The sequence below is a fragment of the Micrasema longulum genome, unplaced genomic scaffold (genome assembly GCF_059751315.1).
Source record: "Micrasema longulum isolate JH-2025_06_02 unplaced genomic scaffold, ASM5975131v1 h1tg000664l, whole genome shotgun sequence".
Taxonomy (NCBI): Eukaryota; Metazoa; Arthropoda; class Insecta; order Trichoptera; family Brachycentridae; genus Micrasema; species Micrasema longulum.
In genome coordinates this window covers 151,612-170,405 of record NW_028277860.1, presented here as the reverse complement: position 1 = coordinate 170,405, position 18,794 = coordinate 151,612, and the positions used below count along the sequence as shown (strand labels likewise).

At 29.8% G+C, this 18,794-nt stretch overlaps 1 protein-coding gene and 1 non-coding gene across 2 annotated transcripts in view; both read right to left on the bottom strand.

The window, feature by feature from the left end:
* svr (Carboxypeptidase D svr) overlaps positions 1-18,794 on the bottom strand; it is a 39,543-nt gene that overhangs the window by 19,270 nt on the left and 1,479 nt on the right. Inside the window, exons 2-6 of the mRNA XM_088229405.1 lie at positions 16,501-16,742; positions 12,937-13,106; positions 8,295-8,491; positions 4,839-4,951; positions 3,420-3,523 (exon numbers count right to left, since the gene is read on the bottom strand). Coding sequence (XP_088085531.1) covers positions 3,420-3,523; positions 4,839-4,951; positions 8,295-8,491; positions 12,937-13,106; positions 16,501-16,742 — 826 coding nt within the window. The remainder of the gene's footprint in view (positions 1-3,419; positions 3,524-4,838; positions 4,952-8,294; positions 8,492-12,936; positions 13,107-16,500; positions 16,743-18,794) is intronic.
* On the bottom strand, positions 7,692-7,782 carry TRNAY-GUA (transfer RNA tyrosine (anticodon GUA)). Its single transcript is given in 2 exon segments — positions 7,692-7,727; positions 7,746-7,782. It is a non-coding gene; the product is annotated as a tRNA-Tyr (tRNA).

The following is an 18,794-nucleotide window of genomic DNA, read 5'->3' as shown; positions in this document are numbered from 1 at the left end:
AAAATGTAGATTTTGTATTAACATATACATAATTACATATGTATTTCAACAAGACAAAAAAAACAATAATCTGTAAAAATCATGCGATCCTGAAAGCAAAGTTAATAAAGAACCACAGATAAAAATATTTTACTACGTATAAAAAAAAGCTTTTTGTGAAGCCAGATACTGTAGCCTTTTTTTAAATTTTAGATATAAAAAATATTATTATATTTTTAGTACTTAAAGGGTAAAATAAAATAAAGGCAATATTTTATCACATTCACATTTATTGCCTTAGATAGTATACAACATTAAGGAAAATAAAACAGTGTGTATATTATTTACAATAGACAAAAGATATTCTCTCAAATTTTACTAATACTTTCAATTTTTCAAACTTAAAAATGTAAATACTCCTTTTCCATTATGTTTAAAATATTATAAATGATATGTATCAAAATGATAGAGAGTTTGTATATTTTTGATAACTCTCAATTTATCTTATTTTAACATATGCCCAAATGAGACAGAGTTGATTTTTGGGTTGAGATTTAATGGTACAGAGTAACGATATTTCAAAGAATAATTTTATCCTAATTAATGAATTATTAAATTTGTTGACATGATAGAACCGAAAAAATTATAAAAAATATGGTAATGTAGTGATTTTTTTCTGCTAAATATTCTCGACTGCGATAAGGTAAAAAGATAACTCACAAAAGTTTAAGTTAGATATTTTAAATGTACTAAAACATTGATTTTTTTGATAGGCTACATTTATATCCATAATGAAAATTATGCTACCAGCACAGAATTTTCTATATATTTCAATGTTTGCTTTAATTATGAACTGCATATTCACCCAAATAGCAAAACTGTGAGAGCCAATGATGTTTTTTTTAATCTTTAATCATTTGGATCAATTCTAAATGTCTATTGATTAAAGCAACTTAAATCTCTTTAAAATATTGTACCCTAAATATATTTATGAAAATGCAGCTTATCATTAAAGGAAGTAATAATATGGAAAAGTTAAGACTTTAAATTAATAATTAACATTGTCTCATAAATATTATAATTGTGGCTTATCCCCATTACCTTTTTAGTCGATGTACTAAAGCATGCCATTTTCATAAAATAAAAAGTATATAATAATATAAGTACTTGCTTATGATAAAAAAGCGTAGCTAGGTAAATTTATATTTTAAGCCCATAAATGGATTAAAAATACTAGAGGCAACATTATGGCGATGGTGATCATGGATTCTTCTCCATTTAAAGCAGCCCCAGAAGAATTCTCCTTGTCTTTACAAAAACCACACCAACATGTTAAAATTTAAACAATAATGATTTACATTTAACGATGATATAAAAATTAGAAATTAAAATTATAGCAATGTGTAAAATTATTCAGACCATATATAAATGATTATAATCAAGAAATTTGAAAATATGTATGCAAACTTTTCAAAGCTAAAAGTTACAATAATAATGTTACACTACAATAATAAATTGTTTTATTTCAAAAAGTGTGATAACATGAACACATTTTAAATTTTAAAAAAATGTCAATTTACATTTTGATTAATCTACAATAGTTTTAGCATGCATTTGCCTTTATTAAACAATAGATAGCAAGCAATTGATGTACCAATCCAATACCCTGTACCAACTGGTATAATAAAAGAATTTTAAATTATGGTTATAGCAAATTTGGCTAATTTAAGCTTCATTTTGCAGTAGAATACTTTTTTAAAACTTGAATGTATGATTTGAGCATGTTTAAATGAACTAATAAATATATTTTTAATTTACGGTATCAATGAGCATTATAGTTTATCACATGTAAGTATCATTTGAAGAAAATAAATAATTATACATTGTTCAATAGTAATTTCAAGCAATAGAACAGACCTTCACCGAAGCTGGTTAAATCACAGGCAGATATGCAGTTATGGATATGTATGAATTTAGACTTACATAAGATTTTAATATTTATGGCTCATCATAAAAAAAAACATAAAATTGTCTAAATTCTTCCAAATTCAATTGCACGTTTGTCACTACAGCGAAACATTTTTAAAATTATTTTTATAAAGCACAGTTATATTGCATAAATTAATATTACGATGAGAGGATACCCGGGTCGAAGATATGTATTTAATTTTTACCACTATCAAAACATTGATCTATTTCTATATCTAATTAATTATGTACTCAATATTACAATTTTAATTATTAGAGATTTGGTATAAATGATGCCATACGATGGCTATAGAGCAAACTAATACATATTTGTATGTTCTATTCTTTCTGCCTACCCTCTGGGAAACAGGAAATGATATGATCTTTTGTTTGTTTAGTAATATAAAAATATATATATATTTTTTAATGTTGTGATTTTTTAACATTGTGTTTTCTGAGAAATATCAAAAAACCCTACCAAAAAAAATTGAGCCACAAATTAATAAAAATATATTTATCAAAACTAATATAATAAAATAAAATAAAGAGATCCATCACCGAAACTTATTGTTTCAACAGTCACCATAAATTGCATGATTTAAAATTGTCATATTTTGTTGCTAATCCATGTCATCTGTAGATTTATTATAATATAGCATAACAATTCAAGGTATACCTAAAAATATGAAATCTGAAAATTAAAAACTAAAAAACAATGTCTTTTTTTATTTATTAAAGAGATAAAAAATTGTGACTTCTATTAATGTATATGTTTATTCTCAATAATATTTTGTTCATGTAATCACAAGGTAATAAAAAACAGTATATTAAACGTATCTCTTCTAAATTTAAATATGTACAATATTTTGACTGTTTCAACAACACCATAGAAAACATTTACAGTACAAATTTGAAGATATTTTCCTTAAAAATTAAAACAAGGTTATCAATATTTGGCTTCACTCACCATTTATTTTACACATTATTAGTGAGATATTAGTTAATCATGCGCTACCCAGAGTATAGTAATAATTCATTTTTAAAAACAGTCTTAGGGAAGAACCATATTACACCAAACTCCTAAGTAAGAACTCGGCAAAAAAAAATTACATGTGGACCAAAAAACGCTACTGTGTGCATATTACAAAAAAATAATTAGAACAAGATTTACTAACAGCCATTTTTTAAAAGCGATTAAACAATTTCATTACATATTATTTTACTTCTTTATTGAAATATGAATTGAGTAAAATGGTTTATATTTTTCTATTGTTTATACTTGAGAGTGATTAATGTTGTGTTTTTATTGTATTTTTACACACTTCTGGCAGGAGTGCAAAAAATGTTGTAGAAGCTCCTAAGACAGTTCCATTGCAAATTCTGGATTAAGTGGGGTTAAAATTGTGTGCAACAGTCACCAGCTTTTGTTAAAAAATGTTCTTTTGTACATCAAAAGAATTAATAGTAATTACCTGGGAGATTTTTCGAAGGGTCGGATTCTTTAAGAGTGAAGTTGACAACAAGTGCTTCTATTTTGTCTTCAACTTTTATGTTGTCAAATTGTACAGTATCGTATCTGTAATAAAAACATAATGTTACAATTTACATGCATAAAAAAACAGTGTTTTATGTGACATCAACAATATCTACACTAATTATCAACCCGAACTAGATTGAACATAGTGGCTAAGTTAATAAAAAAGGACCATAATATAGATATCTGTTTTGCACACACACAAAACATAGCCAGTGATTGTCAGTTAGAAAATTGACAAGTTGGAACTTGACATTGGCTCAAGCAATTTGGTAAATATAATACAGTATAAACTTGTTTTTACATTACTCAATTTTACATTTTTCCGCTTTTTATACCAAGATGTTCAGGTAATAAAATCTTCATACGTTTTCATACAAATATTCCCCCCATTTGACGTTTTATTTAGATTTTTCATCTTCCTGGTTTTATGTTAAAGAAAAATTCAATAATGTGTCAAAAAAGCCAAAATTATATTAACATAAGAACTAGAAATAGTATCGCACGCCACCGAATGTGCCCAAACTAAGGAATTAAAGCAGATTAACAGCTAAAATGAGGTCAATTTTCCACCGCGATCTAAATCAGATGGAAGTTAGAATTCCAGAGATTTTAAGTGATGCCATAGTAAAAAAAGTAACTTTACACACTGCATAACATTCACCATTCTGCCCATGTTTAAACATCTACATTTCTTCAACTCTTCCATCTGTTGACTTTTGTGAAGTAATGGAGCTGAAACCTTTATTAGTGGTGAATGTTACACAGTGTGTAAAGTGGCCACTTAAACCAGCGAATGACAGGTCATAAGCCCTGTAAATGCCTAGACGTCCATATTCTCTTCTCAATAATGTTTTCTCTCTCTGTTGAAATAAATTTAAATATGAATAACTCCCTAGGGAGGAAATACAGCCAGTCTGCAAGCATTTGGACATACTCAAACATAAGCAGTTTGAATTAAAATGCACATTAAATTTTTTTTAAACATAGTTTATTTTACAAATTATAATTTTATTTATTTTTTAAATCACGAGTAGTTTATTTTCACAAATAGAAATATCCAAAATAATCAAGCTAAAAATATATTTTTTAATCCGCATTTTAGTTAGAATTTTTATCATTTATGGGCTAAAAACTTAATGTTACTGCATGGGTAGGTATTCAATTTACAACCTTCCAGTTGTTGTAGCGAAAAAAGTGTTGGATTCACTTATAGCTAATTAAATGCTGATTACGAATAAATAAATAACTCAAAAGTGAGAAAATGTGAGTTGCGGCAGTTTGCATGGCAGTATAAATCCTGTAAATATAAAAAAAAGTTTCTGTCTCTATAAAGATATCAATAAAGTAAACTTACCCAAAGGCTTCAGCATATACTGAATATGTTCCCGGCATCAGCATTCGCCAATACTCTCCTCTCGCTGTGGTGCTCACAGGGTGATCAATTTCCAAAATGTGAATCTTGGCATCCTGCAAGAATGAAAAATAAAACCACTTATATAGTTTGTTTGTTGGATGTGCAGCAAAAGCGATTTCTTAGTGTGTGACTAAATACAGTGCACTGCCAAGTAAAAATATAAATAAATAATTGATATACAAATAAACAGGGATTCATCGCAACATGTGTATATTTTATTCAATACTAGCGCCAAATGATCAAGCAAGATCAGCTCAAGCAGATGCTCTAATCGTCACTGTGCATATTTTGATTTGGACGAGCATTAATTCTAAATTTGTTTAAAAAATTACCAAATGTAGACCATGGCTTGAGCAAAATAGACTATGCTTCATAGTGAAAAATCGAGCGTTAGAGGAAGACAATATGTATAATTCAAGCATTGCCGGCGCATACACAGATAGTTGTAACCTCACTTTGAACACGCATACTAATAAAATATTTGTTAAAAATTTATATGATTTAGTTATGTACAATGTGTGTACAATATTGTGCGTATCCCTTTCGCTCCTGAGATATTTTTCAAAATTTTCTTTACTCTCCTTTTTTTTGGACCATCTCTCCACTTCGGATACTGGAGCTATCATATAAAAAATATGTTATGTTCTAAGTGGCCAGTAACATGAACAATCGTTGTGGCCAAGATCTAACAGCATATGGAAGGCAATTTGAATTTTTGTTTGTACTCACACAAACGTGTTGGCCCGGAGCGAAAGGGGTATAGAACAAAATGCAAGCAATGGCGAATGTTTCGATGCAGGGACTGTCATTGCACATATGACTCGTTATAGTAATATTATAACATTATTCTACCAATATAGGACAAGTTTCTTGAAAAGAAATGCACTGCCAGTATGTTTTGTCAAATATTTTTATAAACTTGATGGAAATTAAGTGTAATAAATATTACAATGTTACCATTTATCTTAAATTTTATCTACAAAGTAAAATTAAGTTTTCTGTATGAAAAGCAGAATATGCATACAATTTTTTCTTCGAAACATGTTCAATTATAGGTTACCGACGAAGATACTTTATATGTTCATGCAAATAAACTCAGTTTTGTACACAATTATCAGTTTTCTTTTATAGACAGTCGAAGATAACTCTGTTAACTTCCCATTGTAATCGGGGCCCTGGTGCATGCTCTTAAGGCTGTAATCTGGTAAAACGAACGCAAAATTAGGAAATCATACGATTAGGGCTACCGAAGGCATAATTTTAAGTAGAAATAAAGGTAAATGTTACAAAAATGTATGTGATTTAAAATGCTTGTATTTCTGTTCAAAAACAAAAAATTAAATTTTGGCCGCGGCCACTTTCATGTTTAATTTATTATCTTCAAATTATTACAACAAATTTTAGTTCAATACTTAGTCTTTATTGAGATCCCAGATACCGAAGTTTAGTCTAAATTTGAAATGGCGTAATCTGCCGGTCTAAAAGTAATTGTATTTTAGTTTCATAAAACTTTTAACTTTATTTTTTTAATAAAAATACCTGTAAAAATTATTGTTTTTATCTAATTTGTTTGTTTTTATTTTTTTTTTATTATTGCGCGATTGAAAAAAAACATTAGTTTTAAAATGGCAAAATCGTATGATTCCCTAATTTTATGTTCGTTTTACCGGACTACAGCCTTAATTTTTTAAACAAACATCAACAATGAGTTACAGTATAAGTGCTAGGTAAAATTTTGTTAAATTAAATAATTTTAATGTACATATTGCGTATTTTTACAATATGATTGCTTTGATAATGACAATATTTAGGAAAATAGCTTTGGCATTGAAAAATACAGGTAACGTCAAAATATGTGATTCCCCAATTGAATTAATACACATGTTTTATAAAAATTACACAATAAATAAGTACTCGCATAACTAATATAAATTTTTCATGGTGTCTTTTTTTCATTTTCATTTTTTTGTAAAACTAAAAATGACTTTAGATGCATAAATCAATTATATTGATTGAATTTTTAAAAGAAATCAATGCCTAAAAGGTTTTTACTTATCGATGGTAAAAAGGCTAAATTACTCATGTGCCGTAAAGTTAATTATTCAGGACAGTCAATAAAAAGCTTTTTAGTTGAAAAATAAGCAAAACTTCTTTTATGTTTAATCACACGGGTATTATATACAATTATTAGAGCTATGTAGAATTCATACCAGTAAATCTAAACAACAATTTATAAAGATAAGACCAAGTATGTGAATATGAACTCTTGATTTTATGAGCGCCGTACGAGAGGGTTTTTGATGCAGAATGCCAAAATTTACATCAGATATCTATTGATGTCGGCTCATACGATGCAGTGTGGTATCTGAGAAAAGTGGTATATATAACTCAATTTTGGCTATAGTGGCACATCAGTCACATACCACCGTCAATATACATACATAGGTTACAAGATTTAAACAAATACTAATTAGATAATTTTAATATAATTAAAGAAAACGGTAATCAATGAAGAAAAAAAAATATGTACAAAAAAATAGAGAGCCATCTTTTTGGACCATATTTTTGTACAAAAAATCTAATCATCGAGACATCATTCCCTTTTCCCACCTATTGGTGCACAGGGCACTACATTGGTATTTCAACGGCAGTTTTTTTTTTTTTAATACTCGATAATTTTTTTGTTACATGAAGGTAGGATGATTAGTCTAATGCTCGTCGAAAGGAAATTATAAATTCAAAAAAATATTACTTGCATTATTTTTTAAATGTCTAGCAATTGTAAAAAAAAACTCCTTCGAACCGGATTTGAACCAGTGACCTATGGATTACAATGTTTTGTTTACGCTACAGTCCACCGCTCTACCAACTGAGCTATCGAAGGTGATGACAGCTGCGAGAAATTGAGTCAACAAATTATAAACATTATGTTACTTACGTAAACAAAATCAATTTTTAATGTGAGAATTTATTTTTAAACTTGCGATACCTGGCTACATGAAAAATAAACAAATAGTTTAAACAAACTTCATTCATCAGATGAATTGAAGAAATATAAATGTTCAGATATAGGCAGAATTACAAAAATGTTACGCAGTGAGAAAAGATCCGAGTGTAACTAACAAAAGGAATTCAAAATGCTATACAAATATTTTAGGACGGAAAAGTCTATTTGACTTTACTTATAAAAATAATGTTTACTTGCTACAAGAAAAATATTTACAATCAAAGATCCTACATTTTTATTCTATTGGTATATTTTTATTATCTAAAACATTTTTCGCTTTAAGGTATGTCATTTAACATATGTTTTGTTTATAAATTTGTAAGACAGAATGATCTAAGCTTTTATAGGCTTGCACAGTTTATACATAAATTGTGCGAACAATTTCTTACCTCAATTGGCTTTCCTTCTTTGTCTAGTACAAAGCCCTTAATTCCCCTGTTAGTTTGCTCCATAAAGGATATAAGAGATTCCTTATTCAGTCCCCACTCCTTCTCCAACGTGGAGGCATTAGGATATTTGCAGCATGACAGCTCGAATGTAACCTCGAAACAGTTGGAATGGACATAGTTGAAGTCTTGCATTCCACCTACAAAACACGAGAAAGATGACATGAAAGACATATCGACATTTGATTACAAACACATTTAGAATATTTTTTCCCAATTTTTTGTGTTGTAATTTAACATTACGTGATTAAATTCATTTTCAAGTATTTTTATAACTGTGGCAATAATTAAATGAGAATTTTCGAATGAAAATAAAAAAATGCCTAACTAACCATCATACGGGTAACTTTTGATGAAAAGCTAACCTTTACGCACAGTGGAATGACAATTGCTAATAAGGCTATGCAGATGCTGGACTTCATTATCTGGAATACAACTAATTTCAGTAGCATTGTTTCAATAAAATTTCTGTATAGCGTTCTAGTCCGATCACAACTGGAATATGCATTGTCAGTCTGGAGCCCTTATTACAACTGCAACTCTTTTAACTTAGAAAGAGTTCAGCGGAAGTTTTTATGCTACATACAGTTCAAAAAGGATAAATCTGTAGATTAAATTTGATACCAAACTTTAAAGTCTGAGTTAAGGTTACCATTGCTCTCCACCAGAAGGACAATTGCATATGAACTATAATTGATTGCCCAAAATTACTTTTCCTGATAAAATTAGTGTACCCACAAGGGCAAGCAGACTCCAACACGTGTTCCAGTGCGAGTACAATAGGACAAACTTGACCCACCATTCTCCTCTGGCATGCATCCACAGAACTGCATATAATTATGCAGAGCTGTTGGACTTGCTCCACGCCACTCCTGCTGCAATTAAATCAGCTATCCTATCCATTGAATGGCCATCCCCTCAATTCTCCTCTTTTTAATGTGTTTTTCATTTCTATTCATTTTTACTTTATTTCCTTTTTCTTGTTTTAAAATTAATTCCATATAATAATTACATAGTAATAATTATTATTTTATTTTATGTTATTTGCTTTGATACTAGTTAATTTTTATTTTATTTTATTCAGAAAACATAGTCATCCATATTTAATATTAAAACAAAGATTTTCAAAAAAGACCAATTAAGTTTTCAAAAAATGTTAATGTTTACGTTTTCTATGGAGGTAATTATTAAGAATAAACAAAAAAAATACTGAAAACACACACTGTGTCGTCTATACACACACTGTGTCATCCATACACACACTGTGTCATCCATACACACTGTGTCATCCATACACACACTGTGTCATCCATACACATACATATATTATACTTACGCACACATTAAGTGAGGAAATATTTGAAGACAGTAAAAATCGACATATTTTTCTTTATATGCTCAAGGTTTAATCTAAAATTTTCTACCTGACCTGCTAATCTGAATGAACATGATTTTAATTTTAACTCAAATATCCCTTCTGACACATTTAGCCAATAAATTTAGTCAACAAGGCAGAATCGAATGAATGAATTCTGTGAGTAATTATTTTTACACTTAGGTATGTGGAAAAGTGAAGTGAGTTTAGTACAACGAAGAGGACAACATAATCCAATGTCTACAATTAGGTGTGGTGAGTCATCAAAACACTTCCCTGCATACTTTCCGTCTTAAAGATTTAAATAAATATATATATATATATTTTGAAAAAGGACTATTAAAAAATCAGTCTAAGGTAATAGAATAGGAACAGAGGAATAAACATATATTTATATATATATATATATATATATAAATATATATACCTTAGACTGATTTTTTAATAGTCCTTTTTCAAAAAATATAAAATTATGTTTGTCTACATCCCATTTACTTTAACTTAAACAATATGGTAATATTATTACAGCTGTGAACAGTAGATGTAACATACGCCTCTGAAACCTGGGTTATGACAAAGAATATTCAGGGAACCATTACAGCTTTCGAAAGAAGAATCTTCAGAGTTGTCTATGGCCCTGTGAGAGAAAACAACCATTAGCATTGTTGGTACAATAGGGAGCTATATGAAATCTACGGAGCACCTGATGTAATCGACTCCATCGGGGTGGGGCGCTTGAGGTGGGCTGGTCATATGATTAGAATGGACGACGAAAACCCCATAAAATCCTAAAATTCTCTATGCCACAAGGACGACAAAGACCAAGAAGGCTCAAAATGAGATGGATGGAATGTATCAGTGCGGATACGACAATGTTTAAAGTGAGGAACTGGAGAGGAAGGGCAGCAGACCGGCAAGAGTGGAGAAATATTCTGGATACAACCGAGGCCTACCCAGGGCTGTCGAGCTTATGATGACGATATAAACAGTAGATGGACAATTTAAATATGAATATAAAAAAACAACATACATTGGTAATTATTCATATCCACATGTTATTAAAATGTATAATAACTGACACAGAGTACAAACAATATCTATTTAATTTTCAAACATAAAATAAAAATATTATTGTATTCTAATGACACCATTTGTAGATTAAATATGGATTCAACTGTTATCGCCTATTCATTTCCTGTTAATTTCCTAGTGACATTGATAACTTTTTACACCTGTTTAAGCAAGAAAATAATCATTTGTTTCACTCTGCGTTCAAGTAAACAAGGCAATTGTTATGGTTGATAGATCGCACACATTAATATAAATGTATTACTAACCATTATGATCATTCAAAAGGTCAGATGTTTTTCGAAAAATAGTTGCATGAGAGGTTACTAAGTTTGACACATAATATCGTACAACTAGATGACTTAAAAATCTGCATTTTTGAGGTGCCTATTAAAAACACATATTTGTGTCTTCCTCCACGAATACTACAAAGAGAAAAGTACTGATTCATTTCAATCGTATTACGATGATTTGAATGCATGGCTTGTCTATTTGTAGTGCTCATGGAGGAGGACAAAAAATGTGTTTTAGTGGGTAACTCACAAATGCTGATTTTGAAGTTACCTAGTTGCAGTAATTACCCCACAATATTATCTACATATGAGGCGTGATAAAACAACGACAGCAATCTCCAACATAAGTCTGAAATAGGTTGGACATTGTGAAGGATAGAGAAACAAGAATACTATTGACAACTGCAAAGGTTCCGGGGTATACATGGCAGGGCAGTATCTCATACATTTTTGACTCGATGTCTTTAGTTCCGCTATGACAACGGCAGTCTCCTTTACATTACAGAATAAAAACCAAAACCATCTATTCATTTCAAATAAGTCAATAATTTATTGATTAATTGCAATTTATTAGACCGAGAGTGTTCAATATTTTGGAAGAGCGTATTAAGCTCTTAAGGACAAAAACTATTTTCAAGAGAAGAGTTAAGGACTGGATTTTCCTTAGTGGGAGGGATTTTAGCGGAAAACTCATTGATGATTTTTTAAATATTTGACCACCTTTTTTTTCTCTCTTTTTTTTTATTAAATGTAAACCAAATGTTTGAGTTTGCTGTTTACCATATTGATGTGCCATATATTTATTTTTAAAATTAATATTATGTTTCTCATCCTATATAATATTTGTGGTGATATGCTCGTATGTCTGTGTTAACTAATTACTCGTTCCAACTCAACACAGGACTTTAAGTCCCATGGAGTTGGAACTTATGTTTGAAAAAATGTGTAATAAACTGTTTATAACTTCTTTGATTTGTTAACAAAAGCACAGCTGACTTAAAAAATATCAATACCCTTAAAACTCTCTTCTGTTCCCTAGTTCGCCCGCACCTAGAGTATTCCTCTGTTATCTGGTATCCATATTATGATGTTCACATCAAGAATATTGAATCAGTTCAACATAGATTTTTGAGAAAGATAGGCTGGAGGTTGGGCTTATAAATTCTCAAAATTCTCAACTCACTCTTTGATGCGCCTGAACTACTGAGCTCAATAAAATTAAATATCCCAACTAGAAACCTCAGACAAAACTTACTCTTTCATACCGATAACCATAGAACTAACTATATTTTCATTCCCCTATGCCCAGAATTCTTAGGTCTGCCAACAAACATAGCAGTCTTGATTTCTTTGATAACAAGTTGTCTTCTTTCAAACGATCACTGAATCAAATTCAATTATAAACACCTCTCTCCTGCTTTCACTCCCACAAAGTCTACTATAAACCATTGAGTTTTTCTACTTTTTTTATAATAATTTTCTATGTATCAATGTATCCATAAAAATGCCCATTGGGCGTATATATAAGTAAATAAATGGCAACAACGATTAACTAAAATAATAAATTATCCTTGCAATCTGGGAAAAGCACTGTAAAAACGCATAATTACAGCATTGTTTTAACACACCTCATATAACAGATAAAACGCTATGAGATAATTTAAAAACATTTTTTGCAATTCAATTTTTTTTTTTAAATTCAAAACTACAAAAGGATCCCCTGTAAAATTGTCTAGTGCCTTACACTCCCATATTCCCTTCTAAAAAAATCATATATTCCTGCTACCCCAATTTTTTTTTTCTATGCTCAGTATTTTGTCTAAAATTATAAATATAGAAATTTACTAACCCACAACTTCGTACCAGTTGGCTCCATTGGTGATTCCGTCCTTAAAGCGATCGGGGGCACAGGAGTTGCCGAGCTTCATGACCTGGTGGTTCTTGGCATACGTCTCAGCCAAGTGGTAAAACATGTCATTATCGGGAGATTTGCTTTCAGCACAACAATCTCTACCCGTCCTGTCAACAATTAATAATTTAAATCAGTCATTCCCAAAGTGGTCTATATCCACCCCCGGGGGTTGACTCCAACCTGCAAGGAGTCCATGTAAGTGAGAAAAAAATTGGGGGCATGAGATTTAAATGAGGGTCCACGAGAGAGGATCCCATTTAGGATGGCCGTGACCAAAATTTTGACTTCCTTCAAATGTAATAAACACAGATAATACCATAAAATAAAATAAATAAAACAACTTTGTTTTTAACTACTAATTCTACTACCGACCGGTCTCAAAGCTAAACAAGCTTCTTTCTCGAAGTTTATTTAACTTATAAATTCTTTCGTATTTTATTTTATCAGTATCAAATATAAAATTTACAACAGATAATAAATACCATTAATGTCATGAATTGATTTTTTGGTGTATTTATTTTACCTAAAAATGTTACTAGATATGCATTTTTTTGTATATTTTTTTTTACTTTCCTTTTTTTTACAAACACTATCAAAATGAGTAGCTCTGTATAGCTTCAAAAACACATTTAAAGTTGATAAATTTGTAAAAAAATATATACAGGGAAAGCAGGGGGTCTACCCAAAACAGAAAAAATTTGGGACGTGGTCTACGGGAAAAAAAGTTTGGGGACCTCTGATTTAAATAAAATGAAAACTACTTTTATTTTCTATCAAATCGAAATAATTAATAACAGACGAATATTTCATTTGTTTAGTTTGATCTTGATTTGTATAACTGGGTATGTGAGTGACACAGTAGCAAGAATTAAAAATATGTTCAATAATTGATATGACAATTACATAATTATTATGTATTTTTTTTATATTTTGTTCTTGCAGTAATAAATGTTCATATTGTTGTTAAATCCAAGAAAAACTTTTTAAAATAAGATTTCTGATAGAATAAAACTTTCCCATTGAAGACCAAATATGTGATTTTATTTTTTATATCTAAAAATTTATCCATCCAAATACGTTCCCATGACATTAAAAAATTTAAATATTCTCTTATCAGTCACCCCAGAGATAAGATGTTATTATCTTAATAGAAATTGATTTATTTACAGAATAAGCACATGTAAATTTTCAAATTATTAACAGGCAGTCTAATTTGGAAGAAAACTGTATTACCTACATGGGTTACAAAATGACAATGGTTTGTATGTACAAAAGTTTTTAAGAAAGTGACAAATACATCTAAAATGAAATAATTATTGATATTTGGATTTCATATTGCACAAATTTAGGCGCATAAACATATGAAGAATGAAATTTTATAAAAGAGATTTTGTAACAAAATTTTAACAGCAAAAAAAATGTACATAGTCTGTCACAAAAGAATCAAAAGCAGTAAAAAAAAAAATCAAAACTATAACCGATTTATTAACTGACAACAATAAATTAAAGTATTGTGGCCTATCTACTTCAGTGTGATACCATAAAAGGAAAGCTTAGCCCCTCAATTATTTTCTACTAATTTTTGACAAACCGCACAGTGAGTTTAAATGTTTAATAACTCTACGTTAATGTGTTAGTGTCTGTCGGTGAACCAAGTATACATACATTTTTTTTACAATTAGATTGTTATATTCGAAAACATTACGCACACATTAAGTGAAATTTAATAAAGATTTTAATAGACTGTACCTAGTTTTAAAAAAATAATTAAATAAATTGACATTTAAATCATATTTACGTTTTTTATTTTAAAATTAAGGATATATGTTTTTTTTGTTTTTTTTTCCAATGTATTTTTCTACAGTACTTGAAGTTCTTTTGTTAAGTAACTTGAAAACCTTATTTTATAATTTTCTTCACCATGTTTTAGTAAGTATGTGGGTGAATGTGTATGTGCGTGTGAGTGAGTTTACGTGTGCGTGTATAATTATAGACGCACGCATGCATATTTGCATGCATATGTATATGCATTTATTTATAAATAATGTTTTATATAACTTCATTTATTTTTTGAAATGTAAGAGTATTTTGTACTTAAATTATTAATAGTAATAATAATATTTGGCTGATTTATATAGCGCCATTTTTGTAAAAAATCACCTCAAGGGCGCTTTACAATTGTATATCTAAACTTACATTCTAACTAAACTTAAGTGATATATTATATTTCCAGATTTAAAACTGAGGGCATGATAGTTTAAAGAAGTGGGATTTTAGTTGGGATCTGAACTGACTGGGACTGTCGATGATTCGTAAGTTTGAAGGCAATTGGTTCCAGGCAGAGAGGCCGGCGGCGGCAAAAGCACGATCTCCAAATCTAGTGTTAGGGGAGCGCCGGATTTCGACAAGTTTTCCTCTTCCTGAATCAAATGCTGACCTAAGAGTGGATTTTCTTTGACATGTATTTTCCCTAATACAAAGGTCCGATAGGTATTTTGGAGCCATTTCATGAAGGGCTTTGAATACTGTCCAGCACAGCTTGTATTTTATTCTCTCTGGGCTTTTTAACCAGTGCAAATCTCGAAGATGTTGTGAGATGTGAGAATATTTTTTTACTCCCGTAATAAGCCTCGCTGGTGCATTGAAAACAGATTGAAGTTTATTAGTTTGATATTTTGGGAGATTTACGTATATTCCATTACAGTAATCTAGACGCGAAACGACATAAGCATTTACAAGAGCTTATTGTAATATTGTAATCCCACCTCAAGCACAAGAAGTTGCTTATTTTTTGGTGTGGTATTTTGTTTCGTTTTTTGTTTCTGTACTTTTGATTTATTATGTATTTCTTTTTGTTAACATGTTGTAACTTTTTATTATATTGAATAAAAATAAAATAAAAAAAATATTTAAAAATACTAATAATCTCATTTCTTTTCCAAAGATTTCTAAACTCTATCGGGGAGAGGAACCATAAGAAGAAGAAGAATAATCTCACTATTTATATTTCAAACTTTTTGGTTGTTTTACTATTTTATTTACTGGCCAAAAAACGCTTTCGCCTAAGTAGAACTCTTCAAGACTAAAAATTGTTTACCTTATGAAATATTTTTTTTAACAAGTTCAATAGCAATATTATTTTTTATATATTGCTATAAAAAAAAAATTAACTAGATGTCGCCTATGAGGAAGCGTCAAATAATGTGAAAGGACGCCTGCTTTGGCTACATATACAACTTTTGAAAATTGTTTAGATGTGGAAATCACAAACATTAGGCATAATGGTGAATGTTAAACACTGTGTAAGATGATCGCTTAAACCAGCCAACGACAGGTCATAAGCCCTGTAAATACCTAGATTTTCACGTTTTCCAATATTTCCTTCGTCTCTGTTAAGATATTGGTCTCTTTGGGTATTATTATATCAAAATTATAAACAATGAAGTTTCATCCGAAAAAATATTATTAAAATACCACCCACAATTTATTTCTACAACTCACCCAGAGCTATCATACGGGTAACTGGCAACAATGGCTCCACCGTGGAGATTTCCAGAGAGTACAAATGGCTGAGACATTATCCAGATCATGATGTTTTTGGTTTCCTGTTGTCTCCCCTTGAAAATACCTCCATTACTGATGTACTTGGGTGTTTGAAACTGATCGGGAAAATCTCTGTTCAAGTCCACTCCGTTAGCGTTTGTTCTGCCTTTGAATCTGGGCAGGGACTCGCAGTTTCCCTCCTGAAAACAAAGTGGATCATAATTACTAATTAATAAAACATTTTTTGTAAGAAATAATTCATTCTTTCATTTTAAATAAACAAAATTATTGTATTTATTGTGTATGCAGACAATTGGTAGAATTCCATATTTAATTTGGTAATGTATCCAAAATAAAACAAGTTTATTGGATTATAATGGAGTTTGTTTGAAAATGTCCTAACAAGACGAAACGCGTCACAATATACCCTTTGTATATTTTATAAAAAATAAAGTAGAATTATAATCCAATAAACTTGTTTTATTTTGGATACATTACCAAATTTAATTTATTGTAGGTAAAAACTTTTTATTAATTGCACAAGGAGTTTGTTTATCCGAGTTATCATGCTGTGTGTCGTTTGCACCCTTTTCCGACATTCGGGATCGCATAGAGCATTCATCATCTGGGTTGATGTTATTTGTGTAGATATATTATATTATGTTATGTTACGTACTTTAGATTTGAAGCATGTCAAACGGCCATCAATATCTAAGAAATTTCATTAAATATACAATCACAAAATTCTTATTGAACTACGTACTTGGTAATCAATGATATTTCATAATACATGAATTATTTTTCTATATTTTACTGAAAACTGTTTTAATGCAACTAAGTTTTATTTCTACATCCCCAATCAAACAAACATATTTACCATACAATGCAAATTACTATAAACGAAAAAAATGTTATATAATTGGAATAAAAATATGTATTTAGTTTAAATAAAATAAATGTAAAACGACTTTGTTTTTAACCACCTATTTTTATTTCTTCTACCGACCGGTTTCAAACCTACACAAGCTTCTTTATCAAGGTATAATTGACTAATGAATATATCCTTTAACAGCGATTATTAAATATTATCGAATAAATATGTATGAATAAATAAATATTTTTACATTTACATTTTTTTGCACCACAACAGGCCAGGAGGCCTAATTACAGTGGTGAATTACATCACAGAGCACCCAGGCTTGAGAAAAATCACATTTTTAATTTTTGTGTTTTCACCGGGAATCGAACCCGGAACCTTCGGTGCGTGAGTCAAGCGTCTTGACCACTACACCACGGAGGCCGCCTCAATGTATATTTATTAGATAGTATTTAGTAATTACTGTTGAAATAAAATAAGATAAGATTCATTAGTTAAGTATACCTTGAAAAGAAGCTTGTGTACCTTTGAAACCAGTCGGTAGAAAAAATAAAAATAAGTGGTTAAAAACAAAGTTGTTTTATATTATTATAATGAATTACCACAAAGTTAGCGCTTCAAATATATATTTCATTGTATTTAGTTTAATTCCACACCGGCATCTTCACACTGGTCAGTCACGAAAAAACCCAGTCATTGGTGAAAATTATAAATAATAGAATGGAAATAAATACGTATTTTTATTATTATTTATATACACCCAGACGGCTTTTACATGACAGGTATAAATTTTAATATATTTATGGTACAACAAGTTAATACGTAGGTAATTATAATTAAAATGCAGTTCCACTAAGAAAAACCATTGATATATACACTAGATGCAGCACTAAGCACCCATCTTGTGTTCCATTCAACCATAGAATTAAGAATAGTCCAGAAGGAGCGTAGAATCATATTTGAATACATCGGACTGTGTCCAATAATTCCCCCACATAGACACACTTTCGCAGCGCGCATACTTGAAGTCACCGCGGAATATTGCCAGATTGCGAATAATATAACCATAACACAAATGTACCGTAAAAAAAAACAATTTGTTAATATTTCTAAAATTTTATTGTGCACTCGGAAACATTGATTGACACAACAGAGTAGAAAAGTAAAGGGTCATTTAATAAGAGTAATTGAATTAATGAACATTAAACTTAAAATATAAAACAAATTTTATTTTACATAAAACAGATATTTTTATATCATGTTAAATAATATTTGATGTTTTAAGGATAATGTCCGTCAAATGTCCACCACGTCGTTGCCAAAACCGAGGTTCAATTTTCATTATATCTTTTATTATATGAGCAAAGTAGGGTAA